A 12322-nucleotide genomic window follows, 5' to 3' on the forward strand; every position below is an offset into this window, starting at 1 on the left:
CCTATGCAGACCTAAATTTGCTTCAGTCTGGCCTCTACCTCCACTGTTCCAATGAAACTGCTCTGACCAAGCTAATGCTCATCCTTATTTCGCTAAGCTCATTGATTTAGAGCAGGTCTTGCTTCACTCTCTGAAGCACTTGACACAGATAAGCACTCTATTTTTCTTGAGATACTTTCTTCCCCTGCCCTTCATGACTCCATACTCTCAAGGTTGTCCTCCTTCTTGTTCCCCCTTGGTCTCCTTTACAGGTTCATTTTTTGCTTTGCATTTCTAGTGTTGGTTTTCTGCACAGTTTTACTCTAGGCTCACTTTCCACTACCCTTGCCCACCCTCATTTTCCCCACTCTGCTGCATCATCCATTTCCATGGACTTAGTAACCATGTATTCCTTAAATGAATGATTTCATGATCATTATCTTCAGTTCAAACCAATCCTCCAACATCCAGATCCAAAACTCTGTCACTCCAGGACAACTCTTCTTAGTTATATGCCATCAGTCTCTCAAACTCAACAATGAAAACAAAATTCATTATCTCTCCAAAATGTTCTCTCCATTGTGAATCCCATCTTTCAGTAAAAAGCATCAATACCAATCCACTTGAGCAAGCTAGACATCCAAACAGCATCAATCCCTCCTTTATATTTATGAGTCTTAAAGTCAATGTGGCTATCATTAGGAAACATTTCCTAAGCCCCCTACCCCAGATGAGGTGCCCTTCTTATATGTTTTTATGCTATCTCTATTTCCCCTATCTTAATACCTTACCCCACTGTGTTGTAACTGCCCATTCACACATTTGCATTCTCCACTGATCTATAATCTCCTTAAGGACAGGGACCATATCTAACCCAGTATCTGTTCATTTTAAGGATCTAGTATCTAGTACAGTGTCTGTTTTAATGTAATAGTGCTTAATAAATATCTATTGAATGAAAATTTGGGGTACCAAATACAATGGAAAATGGCTGAGAAAACTAGAACTAAATAGAAGAAATATCATCTGCTCTAAAAAGCAACTCCAAAACTTATTTGGGGATTTATTAAAAATACAGATTCCCTAACCCAATATAAGACCTACCAAACTGGAATTTCTGGGGGCAGCCTGAGAATCTGTATTTATAATAAACCTCTCTGGAGAATTTCATCATGAGGCAAGTTTGCAGAACTGTGCTGTAAAAGACTTTGCATTATGTTTTGAGAGTTAGAAAACATATAAATACATATGACATATATGAGACTGACATGAACACTGTCCCTATTTTGTAAGTGTTGGGTGAAGTAACAAGACTTTGTAAGCAACACAGAAATTTGTATCTGGCAGGAATATGAGAAGGATAGTAAGAAAGTAGAAACTCAGTAAAAAAAGGAAGCTGACCTTTATTTTGCGGTCATGATAAAATGAGAATTATACATTTATGGTGACTTCCATTAGCATAAAAACTTACAAATTCCAAACTATTCTTGCTTTAAAATTTCTCTCACTGCAGGTTGAAATGAGAAATACAATCTATTATTCTTAAAAGTATTTCATTATTAGACACAAGGTAAAAAAAAACCCAAAACTTCAAACTGAAACTAAATTCACAGTGTCATTATTACAATGCCTGTCCTATCCTGAGCTCCTGAATCTACTCTGTTTTTCCTCATTGCTTTATCTTCACCTATACTTAGGCCATTGAACTGGCAGCCAAACTAATTCCAAAGCAGAGTACTGAAGTCCCTCATTGTCCCTAGACTCCATCAACTTCAACCCTATAATGTTTAATAGTAAATCAAAAGATAACAGAGAACCACAGGAAGAGTCTCAGGGCAGTTATACACTTTGATATCTCCACTGAGAGCAAAAACGGTCATCTTTGAGCTGTGAACTATTTTGAACCAATATCACAAATGCGGGATGGAGGAGTTCTGTCTTGATAGCAATTGAAAATGGAAAGAGCCTCCAAATTTCAGGGCTCTCATACGTGGCAACAGTGTGATGTAGCTGTTAAAACAAAAAAGCTAGCGTGATAGTCACCCTCTGCTTCGAACTGGAGTTATATCTGGAACTCTTCTCCAGTTTGGGATGTTACCAAAAAAACAGGTCTTCTTATTTGGGAGGGAGATTGTACTAAAAATCTTAAGTTTCCTTCCAATTCTAAGCTTCCCTGTTTTTGATAAGGGTGATTGGAGGAGACAGGATTAATCCCTCTTATATATTTGCATTATGCCAGGTTCTTACTGCAAATAATTATTATTCATATGATCAGGTTTGACTCAAAGAATAGGCTGATCTATATAATCATAAGCTATACAATAAGAGAATCATAAGCTATACAATAAGAGAATCCCTCACTGTTCCTCTTGTTTGTGTGGGGAAACTGTCTTGTTTCCTCTAGTGTCATAAGAGTCCAGGATTTCTTAAGACAAGACAAAAGCATGGGAGAGAGAGTACCTTGATCAGTGTGGCCGTCATGAAGGGTGGAAATTGGGAGGCCTGGGCCTGTACATAGGATGAAAACAAAAACGTAGGTTAGTTTTAAAATAACATTTAGTTTTCAACAAGAACTTCTGGTAGTATTTGTGATTACTGTCAAGCTCAATTACCTCTTTTAATTCTACAACTATTTTTTTTCTCCCCATAGAGAAGTAAACATTACCTTTTAAGTTACATTGAAAGAACACATGAGTCCAGAGCCCAATCAAAGGACAGACATAAGAGAAGAGTTGCCTGTGCACTTTTCCCAGAGTGATCCTAAATAGTTAAGATCTAATTACACAAATGGGTCCCAGAAGCTGCAGTGGTAAACGGCCTTCTGGGAAGATATGCTGTATGGGCCAGTTTTAGCTGTGTTTTTATTATCAAATGACCTTCTCCAGTACCTAGAATGTATTTTCAATCTGGCTTCTTGATTTGATGTACAGTTTATTTTGGTAGGTAGAACCCAGCATCTTTTTTTCTTTCATTTAATTACTATATGCAGAAATAAATTTATATAGAAAATATTTTCTGTTCAAATATGCTGTGATGGGTCACATTCCCCACAAAACAGGCCCAGAAGGAGTTTTGTGCACCAAAAGTTCATCTGGGGTGTGGTGTTGACCTCAGCCAACCCCACTGGGAGCTCTGGAGATATATGGCCTGCACAGTTGTCTTGAATGGTGCCAACTGAGCTGGCTTTTATACCGCAGAATGAAGTGGTAATTGGCTGTGGCCTGGGATGAGAGCAATCTCTGGGGTGGGAGTGGGGTGCCCAGCTGTGAGGTGTCTGCCACCAGCCCTCTCAGCAGCTAGAGAAATGAGTGATTCGGATCTGAAGATGGGACGTCTGGGTGGCAAACCACTGTCCACCATATATTCCAACATGGAATTCAGGTTCTCTGTGCAGAAATTGGCCCTTTTAACAAAATCTACAAATATTAAACACTATCACTTGCTGGAACTATAGAATAAATAATACCTGGAAATACATTTTTAAAGGGTAAATTTGCTCAGGCAGCCAAGGAGCTAAAAGCAACAAACATGGAGGTTGAGAGATGTTCATTTGCACTCCTGTTGCTTCCTCCTCTGTGGCAGGAGTGCCATTAGAGCATCCTTGGTCCCAAGCAAGGAGAGGGGAAATGACCTATGTGGTAAGTTCTGAGAAAACCAGAGTATGAGTAGCTCCTTTTCCTACCTTGTTCCTGGCATCTTTCAGCCTGCAGAGAACAGGACTGTTTTGATCTATTCCACTGCTATAAGTGTGACAGTGGCCAGCCCCATGGGCGAAGCCAGTGGCTGTCTAGTTGTACCCATATTTGTGTGAGTAATTGTAATTCTGGGGTGCAGTATTAGGAAGCTTCACACCTTAGCCACATTTTCCAATTAACCTTTACAGGTAATAAAGCTAATATTGATTTCCTGCCTGACTCCTCAGTCTAACCTGAGAGCAAGGAGAAGCGATATTGTTTATAAGGCTCCCTCAAAAACCAGCAGTTCTTTACTGTGTGGAGTCTCATAATTTTACAGAATTTAATTTCAGAGATTTTCATTTTGGTTAGCTTTTCTTCAACGTTATTAAAAGGGACAAATACACATTATATTTTTTGTTAGAATGTAAGGCAATGAGACATGAATCTGAATTTCTAGACTTTAATCCATCAACATTGACCTTATGGAATTTTCATGGGTGTGCAGTTCCAATAGAGAAACTGGCATATATATCTCTTTTGCCCAAACTATGAGACAAACTAATGACTGACTGCCCTTGACACAAGTGGTCTGAAGGTGTGGTCCTAGTGGCATAAACATCCTTTGCATTGCTTTTGTTCCATCAACATCATCAGTATGATTTTACCTGTATCAAAATCCTATTATCTGGGATTTACTCACCATCCCTTTTGGAGAGTTTGAAGTTACATAATGAAGCTTTACTCTTAGTCCTAAAGGGAAAGATTTCAAGGTTTTTCCTATGATGGTGCAGTGACTCATTTTACTGGAGCTTCAAAAACACCAGACGATGTGATGCTTCCCACACAGTATATTTTTTGCTAAATGGGAAATTACCATACTGCCGAGGAAGAGTGAGTGTGGAAAAGTCAGGCGATTCAAGTTCTAGAAAGGAGTCTTTCACCAACTTTTGATGAGAGCTTAGTCTTTGATTCCTTACTCTTCAGGGGGCACTTAGGCTCAAGTAGATCTCAGGGAAACAAAGTGATATAAAAAGTGGTATAGTGCTTTCAAAAAGCATTAAAGCACTGTACAAATGCAGAATGCATATAAATATAAATGCATGTTTCTACGTGTAGGGTCACTGATGTTGTTATCAGTAAATATATCAGCATAAAAATGAGGTTTGGGGCACACTTTGCAAAAGGCAGCAATGTTTTGATCTTCCCTAGAAGCTATGTTCATTCCGCAAACCTTCATTGTCTATTATGCACTAATCATTCTTTTTGGCCTTATGAACATAAAGATGAAAGGAAAGCAGATTCTGCCTTCAGAAGAGAAAATAGACAACCAGATGACTCAGGACAGTTAGTTCAATGATACTATGTGCCTGGCATGTAAGCTTTCAATATATGTTCCATAAACATATAGCTTGGGATGAAAAATGTTGCACATAACTTGAGAGGGACATTTAATGTATACCTTGAAATGCCATAACCACAATCAGCACATATGGTCATGAACAACAATCTTTTGACTTTTCAGAGATGCCACTGACCAAACCTTTTGTGAAAATGTTGTATTAAACTGACATCTTGTGCCATCTTGAAGGGAGCATTTGGATTAAAATGCTTACTCATTTCCACTGCTGGGGCTGAGGTTCTGGGCCCAGGTGATTGGACTGAGGAAGTGGCATGTCAGGGTGGTCTTCCATCTGGGAAGTAAAGGAGACCTCAGGGTCCTCTACAACTGAGCAGGGATCTCAATCAGTCAAAGATTCTATTTATTCTCTGAGCTGTCCACCTGAATATGGGGAGTTGATATCAGAAACAGGAGAGCGGCATATGTTTGGTAATAACCCCCTTTGTTTTCTGTCCCCCCTCAACTCCCATGGAAACTCAGGGATTAATGGGGGTGGGGGGCGGTGTCGGGACGGAGAATGGAGGGGTAGATATTTTACAGATCAGTTTTCCTAATCCCCATGATGACTACCAAGGTCCTAATGTATCTCATTGATCTACTGATGGCCTAACCCAACTTTACTACGTGTCCAAGATAGAGATGAAAGGTTACACATAAAATGAAATTATCTGGATAGAAATTATTTGCTAAATGGACATATAGCCTAAACATCCAGGAAACGTCTAGTATATTTTATTACTTGTTTATTTTATACTTGAATGAATTACTTATCATGTTTCCCAAGTTTAGAAAGAACATACTAGGTGACAAAAGCTCATTTTCCATCTGCCTTGAAGCTATAGTTCAAAGAATTGTTGGCCTCCAAGGCAAAGAGCTCAGGTTTCTTTCGCTGGCTATAGGAGATTGACATTTCTGCAGGTAAATGGGGCTGAAGTCCAGCATCCATTTTATCAGAGGACACGTATTTTTATGATATTGTTTTGGCAATACAACATTATGGTGCTGTGGCACTTGGTGGGTAAGAGGTTGGGATTTACAGCCAAAGGACTCTTGCTCTCATCTGGCTCTCATGCTTACCAGCAGTGTGGACCTTTAACAGAAGGTCTGTTTCCTCAACCGCAAAAAATGGAGATAATAATTCCTTCCTATCCTCCTTACATTTTTCCCCATAAGCATTAGATAAGATAACCTAGATAAGTTCCTCACATATAACAGGTGCTCAGTAACCTGTAGCTAAGGATTGATCAGATAGTGGTGACGAGGACAAAGAAAGTGGCAGAGGAGGGTAGAGAATGCGTTAGGCCCATTACCTACCGTAGCAGACGAGTGCATAGTACTTGGCATAGTCGCTGAAACTTGCTGTGTAATATTGGCACCTTTTTCTCCTTAGATGGCAAGTAATGCACTTCTTGCTTGGAGGATAGCTTCCAATGCTAATTCTAGAGGAAAATGAAAATAAAACTAAGCTGAAATTTTGAGATTGTATTTATCAAAATGTACTACTCCATGTAAAATGACTAATTTACATATTGACATCAAACTCACTCTATTTTTCTGTTGCCAATATCGTTTAAAGTAAAGGGGGAATCACAGGATTTTGATTTGTCTGATTTTCAGTCCATCTTTGCCTGAATAGGCACAGACTTTGAGAGAGAAGCCCTCTGTGGTTTTCCTGTGGTGTGAGAAATATCTAACACCTTGAATGGGAGCCAAGTAGTCACTTCTCCTAACCATCACTTTCTTACACTTTACAAAGTGGTTGAGAATGCATAGTTCTTCCACGTCCCATCTTTCTTCCTGTGTTCCCATAGCAAAAGATATAATGAAGATCTGACAGTATCACCAAAAAAAGGGGTCCCTGTCCTTATCATATATCTAAAAGGGGAAATTAGTAATAAGCCAATTGCAAATAAGAAACACGGTTCTAAGTAGCTCCTGTGGCTTTCATTTTATTTGGCAGGAAATTTGGGCTCATGGAAGCTCTTCCTGGAAATGTTCCCTCCACACATTCCTACACAAGCCATCCTGTACCTACCAAGTTTGGGCCCATTCTCTGGGTGACTGGCTTTAACAAACAGCCTCCCAGACTTTACCCCAAATGCTCAGAATCTCATTTGGGGATGACCAGGTGGAATTATGCCAGGATGGAGGCACAGTTGGAGTCCTGCTGTGGCTAGTAAGGTTACCTGTGGCCACTGCAGTGTTCCTTCTGCTGCTGCCCCTGACCTTGCCTTGGGCATGTTAGAGGGTGGTCAGAGCTATTGCTATCATCAGAGAGGGAGTCTTCTCAACAGATGAGAAGCCATGATCCAGGAGGGAACAGAGGAATGCAGCAGAGGGAAAAATTTCTTATTTTCTCAGCTACAGTTAGTAGTATTCATGTTCATATTTTGGTGTGATCTTGGAAAACATTAGGTAGGCAGTTAACAGTAAGGGGTCAAGGTCAGCATGCCCAAGTATAAATTTTGGCTCCAACAATATCACCAACCTCATAGAGTTGTTGTGGGGATTAAATGAAATTACATATGTAAAGCAGATAAAAATGTGCCTATAGCAGACCACCAACCCATGGTAACTATTGTTTTTGCTTCCACAACCAGAGGGGCTTTAAAGGCCACCATTCCAGCCACCATGGGGGCCAGTGGACTAACTTAAACACTAATTTAGGAACAGAGGTGAATTCTTTCCAATCGTAACAGGCTTATGACAAAGAAAGTCACATTAAAAGAAAGCACACATGATGGGAATAAATACAATGCCTGGTACACAGTAGGAAAATGAATTTCCTCAATTACCTCTAAATTTAGTTGAAAAGATTAGTACCATGTTTATATCAGCATTAAAATTTCTTGATTTTTCTTTTTGAAAACAAACATTTTGAGTCAGCTAATATGCCAGGGGAGGGGGCGCGGGTATATTTTTGTACTGATGTGGTGTACAACAGTCTTATTTTATTTTAATTCACAAATTAATTTTATTACATTTCAGCTTTTTAAAAATATTCTATACATTCTGAGGACTCTGATTTGTATTTAAATTTCAATATATAAAAATACTAGAATAAATTGATATAAATTACCTATAGATATTTCGTCTTCCAGGGTAGCCTTCAAATTCATTGCTAGAATAAAACCTGAAAATATATTCCGAAGTTAGTAAATAAGTATTGATGACTAAATGGTGATAGAATTGTTAATACTAGTACTAATATAGTAAATAATATAGTCCAATGTTCATTTATGAAACAATTAATTGGCACTTACGTGCACAGATCCCTGCTGTTTATACCTCTGAATTTTGTGTTCTTACTCTGACTTTATAAATTATAATTCATATATAAATATATTTATAGCTACATAAAATATATTTATAAATATGTTTATAAATTATAGGAGAAATATTAAATTATGTTGCGTACTCTTTTTTCTTATATGTATATTATACTCTGATGCATTAGTTATGAGCCACACAAAATAAACTAGGATGTTTGATTCATATCACCCCTTTCATTTCCATAATTAACAGCTTACTGATTTTTTATGCTATACTATTTAATTTTGTCTATGATTCTGAACATCTTTAGAACTTAGTTTACAGAAGCACTGACAGTAGATAACTTTTCTATAAATCAGGAAACTCGTCCACCCAGGGATACCACACAAAGGGCCATGTGAATTTACCCAGGAGCAGAACAAGTCACAAGAGAACACACTTGTTACTTAAGTATCTGGGTCCCAGTTTTAACCTGTTTTACTATAGCCACGAAGTGGGAAGTCCAATTTAGTGGCATGATTTTTACTCCTCTGTGAGTTCATCTGAATATCACAAAGTAACTGACTTTTAATTTTTATTTTTAGGACGAGCTCTATTTTTAGAGTGTTAAAAGTTTGGAATAACCTAGGTTTGGTTACTAATTTTCAATTCTCAGAACTTTTTATTAACCCAGGTACTTGTATACCCTCACTGAAATAAAAATCTTGTTATCCCCAGTAAAAGGAAAAAGCAACAGAATATACCCTAATCCTAGTATTAATTTTACATTTTAAACCAGCATCCTTCTAAATGTCTTTACTGACTTCACGGGACTCCAAACATCACCTATACTTGCCTTTCCCACATCACCTCAAACTACCTGTGAATAAACTGTTCAGTAGCTTTTCCAAACAGCCTCCTGCAGTTTTCTTGCCATGTCAAAGATTTCACAGTTCTCTTTATCTCTAACACTTAGAACAGAGTCTACTTTCCCTTTTTCCTTTTCCCTCACAGCCACTGACCCACCAGTGTTGTTCAGCCTCTCTCTTCACTGTCTGTCTACTCTTCCTTTTATTCATTTGACAGTAGTGTGCCAGGCACTATATGCCAAGTTCCAAAGATGCAAAAAAAAGGAGCCATAGTTTTCCCTTGGAGTCCACGTTTCATGGCCACTTTTCTAGTTCAGTCCTCTGTCACCTCAGGCCTAGATTATGACCATACCTGGGTCTTCCTGCTTTCAGTTTTCCCCTACCTCCTAAACATATTATTTCTGAACTGTCCCATTTATTTTTATCTTGTCACTCCTCTTACACGGGCGGTTTTAATGGCTGCCCCATGTAATGTCCAAACTCCTTTGCCGACAGTTCAAAGAATTCCATGGATTAGCAATAGGTTTCTAAAGAGTTTTTATCCAGTGAGGCTGGACTAATGATCCTCGTCTTTTGCTCTTAGAATTCCAGCTAATGGCAGGCAGGTTACAAGAGAGTGCCCTGGATTTGGACTTTATTAAAAGTAAGGGGAAGGAACTGCACATTCTTGATTAGAGATGTTTGATCATAAATGCTTATTTTAAGAAGATTTATTTAGACAGTATGCAGGATGGACTGAAAAGGAAAGACCTGGAAGGAAGAAGCTCCATGTTGAGGTTAATAATAAGAACCTTAGATTTAATGTGTTTTAGGTTTAAATCCTAGTTCTGCCACTATGTAACCTTGGCCAAGTTAATTAAATTTCCAAGTATCAGTTTTCTCGTCTGTAAAACTGGGATCATCATTTCTACTTTACAGTACGTTGTACACAACAATCGCTCAATAAATAATAGCTGTTATAGATAATAATCTTAAACTTATATAACAGTGAATCACTACAAGAACATTTCTTTATCAAGGGGCTGTCATCATGGACTTCTGCACCTTGCTTATTGCTTCAAGTGCTAGGGGGGAAAATCTATCTTTAGAACCAGTTACTATTTTAAAATTTTTATACTTTTAATGTAATTATATACCAAGTACCAGAAGAGAAATAACCACCTACTAAATCTTCTTTCCAAAAGGAAATCATGTTTACTAGTTATTAAAGAATGTGCAATCTTAAAGAAACCACAGCTGTCTGAACTAAACTATAGGATAAGTAACAAAAATCCTCTTAACTGAAAGAAGTGGTGCCGTATCCTTTGTATGTCCATCAGTGCCAATTAAAACCTGAATGGTGCATCAAGCTTCATGCAATACTTACAGTGAATCCTGTGTTACTCTGAATATATTTATGGCCTCCCACTTGCCACTTGTAATTTGAATAGCATTTTCCTATAAAAAGACAAACATTATGTTGTGTGAAGCTGAGCGTTATTTGAGCAACCTCAAGTGAATGATCTTTGAGGAGATAAATCTTGGAAGGAACATACCACAGTGTCTTTGATATAGTGAATATGTTTGTAGCCATTCTTGTCGCTAAATATTTTGTAGTATGAAATGGCATCATAGCTGAAAACTGGTGTTGAAACAAAGAACTGAAAGAAATGAACAGAGGTTATGTTCAGAAGACAAACCAAACTATAGATTCTTTTAAAGCCATGTGTAGTTATAATTATCAGGACCAGAATGCCTTGCTTCCCCCCCTTCCGTCACTCACACCTGAAGTTCCATTCTTTCAGATGGACAGCTTTTCTGGTGCTTCTAACAAGCACTTACATATTCCAACTACTACTTAATAGCTACTACATACCCGTGGGTTTATATTGTTTAGTTTGATCGAATTTCTATGTTCTGAGATTATGTGATTTGAAATAGAGTTAAACGAATCACAAATGAATGTTGATGTTTAACCAAGTCAATCTTCAAAATGTGGCTTTTGACCAAAGTGACTCTTCTGAAGCTCTTTTAACTCTTGATTTGTCTGATGCCAAGCACCTAATGCTAATGCTACAATAAAGACATTTTAAAGATTAAAATATCATGACCTGCTAGCCAGTATTTAATGGCAAGAAGAGACTTCTGGACTTGAGAGAAAAATGTAACGCATGACAAGCCAACAGAAGGATTACTCCTTGAACTCAGGGAGCAGGGCAGACCTCATTGCTCATCTCTGACCTCTTCCCAGGGCCCATGTTCTCCACCTGCTGGGAATTTCGGATGACCTAAGGAGTCCCTGCCACAGGTCTAGTGTGACCTGAACAGAGCAAGCCACACCTCAGCATCCTGAAAGGTACAGATAACTAAAGTCCTGCAAATGTCCTCACACCAAATTTTAGCTAGTAATTTCTCCCTTCAAAAAAGAGACTCATTTTACATCTGTTGGTTTCCTTTTTTTTCCCGGTCATTGGGTTGGGGAAGGATGGTAACGTGATGAAAGTGTCCCATGAGGAAAGAGCTATTCCATGTCACGCAGAGCAGAGCAGAGTAGATATTCCTACAAGTTATCCCAAACCAGCTCTCTTAGCTGGAATGCTTCCACATGACAGCAAACCAAGACTTTCAGATTCTTTAAAACTGCCCAAGCAACAACAACCAAAAGACTACTGGTATCTTTTAGCTATAAACACCTATTTTGCTGATACCATCTTGCTGGGACCCACTTCTGAGCAAAAAGAAAGCAAAGGAAGTAGCTGTAAGCCTCTTTAATGATGGTCCTACCTGTGATTTGATACTTGATGCTTTTTGATAAAAGTCATGATTAGAATTTCATGATATTAAAATGCAACTTATTTGATGTGGTGTTGGTAGGGTCTAAATAGTGTTCCCCTAAATTCTTTTCAAACCAACCTCAGAAGATAACTGTTGTGGACTGAATGTTTGTGTGCCCCCAAAATTCATGTGTTGAAACCCAATCCCACAATAGGACGGTATTTGGTATTAGGAGGTCGGGCCTTTGGGAGGTAATTAGGATTACATGAAGTCATAAGGTAGAGCCCTCACGAATGGGATTAGTGCCCTTACAAGAATCACCAGAGAGAGTGCTCTCTCCACTCTGCTCTCCGCCATTGAGGATACAACAAGAAGTTGACGCTTTGCAACCC

The 12322-nt window shown here is 38.5% G+C and overlaps 1 protein-coding gene across 1 annotated transcript in view; it reads right to left on the reverse strand.

Annotated features, from left to right (window-relative positions):
* Window positions 1-12322, reverse strand: part of FAP (fibroblast activation protein alpha) — a gene marked incomplete at its 5' end in the record, with an annotated part of 71191 nt that overhangs the window by 20887 nt on the left and 37982 nt on the right. The window contains 5 exons of the mRNA XM_079710621.1: window positions 2440-2487; window positions 6370-6494; window positions 8135-8188; window positions 10543-10613; window positions 10712-10816. Of these exons, the coding sequence (XP_079566747.1) occupies window positions 2440-2487; window positions 6370-6494; window positions 8135-8188; window positions 10543-10613; window positions 10712-10816 (403 nt within the window). The remainder of the gene's footprint in view (window positions 1-2439; window positions 2488-6369; window positions 6495-8134; window positions 8189-10542; window positions 10614-10711; window positions 10817-12322) is intronic.

This window comes from Hyperoodon ampullatus (genome assembly GCF_949752795.1).
Source record: "Hyperoodon ampullatus genome assembly, chromosome: 8".
Lineage (NCBI taxonomy): Eukaryota > Metazoa > Chordata > Mammalia > Artiodactyla > Ziphiidae > Hyperoodon > Hyperoodon ampullatus.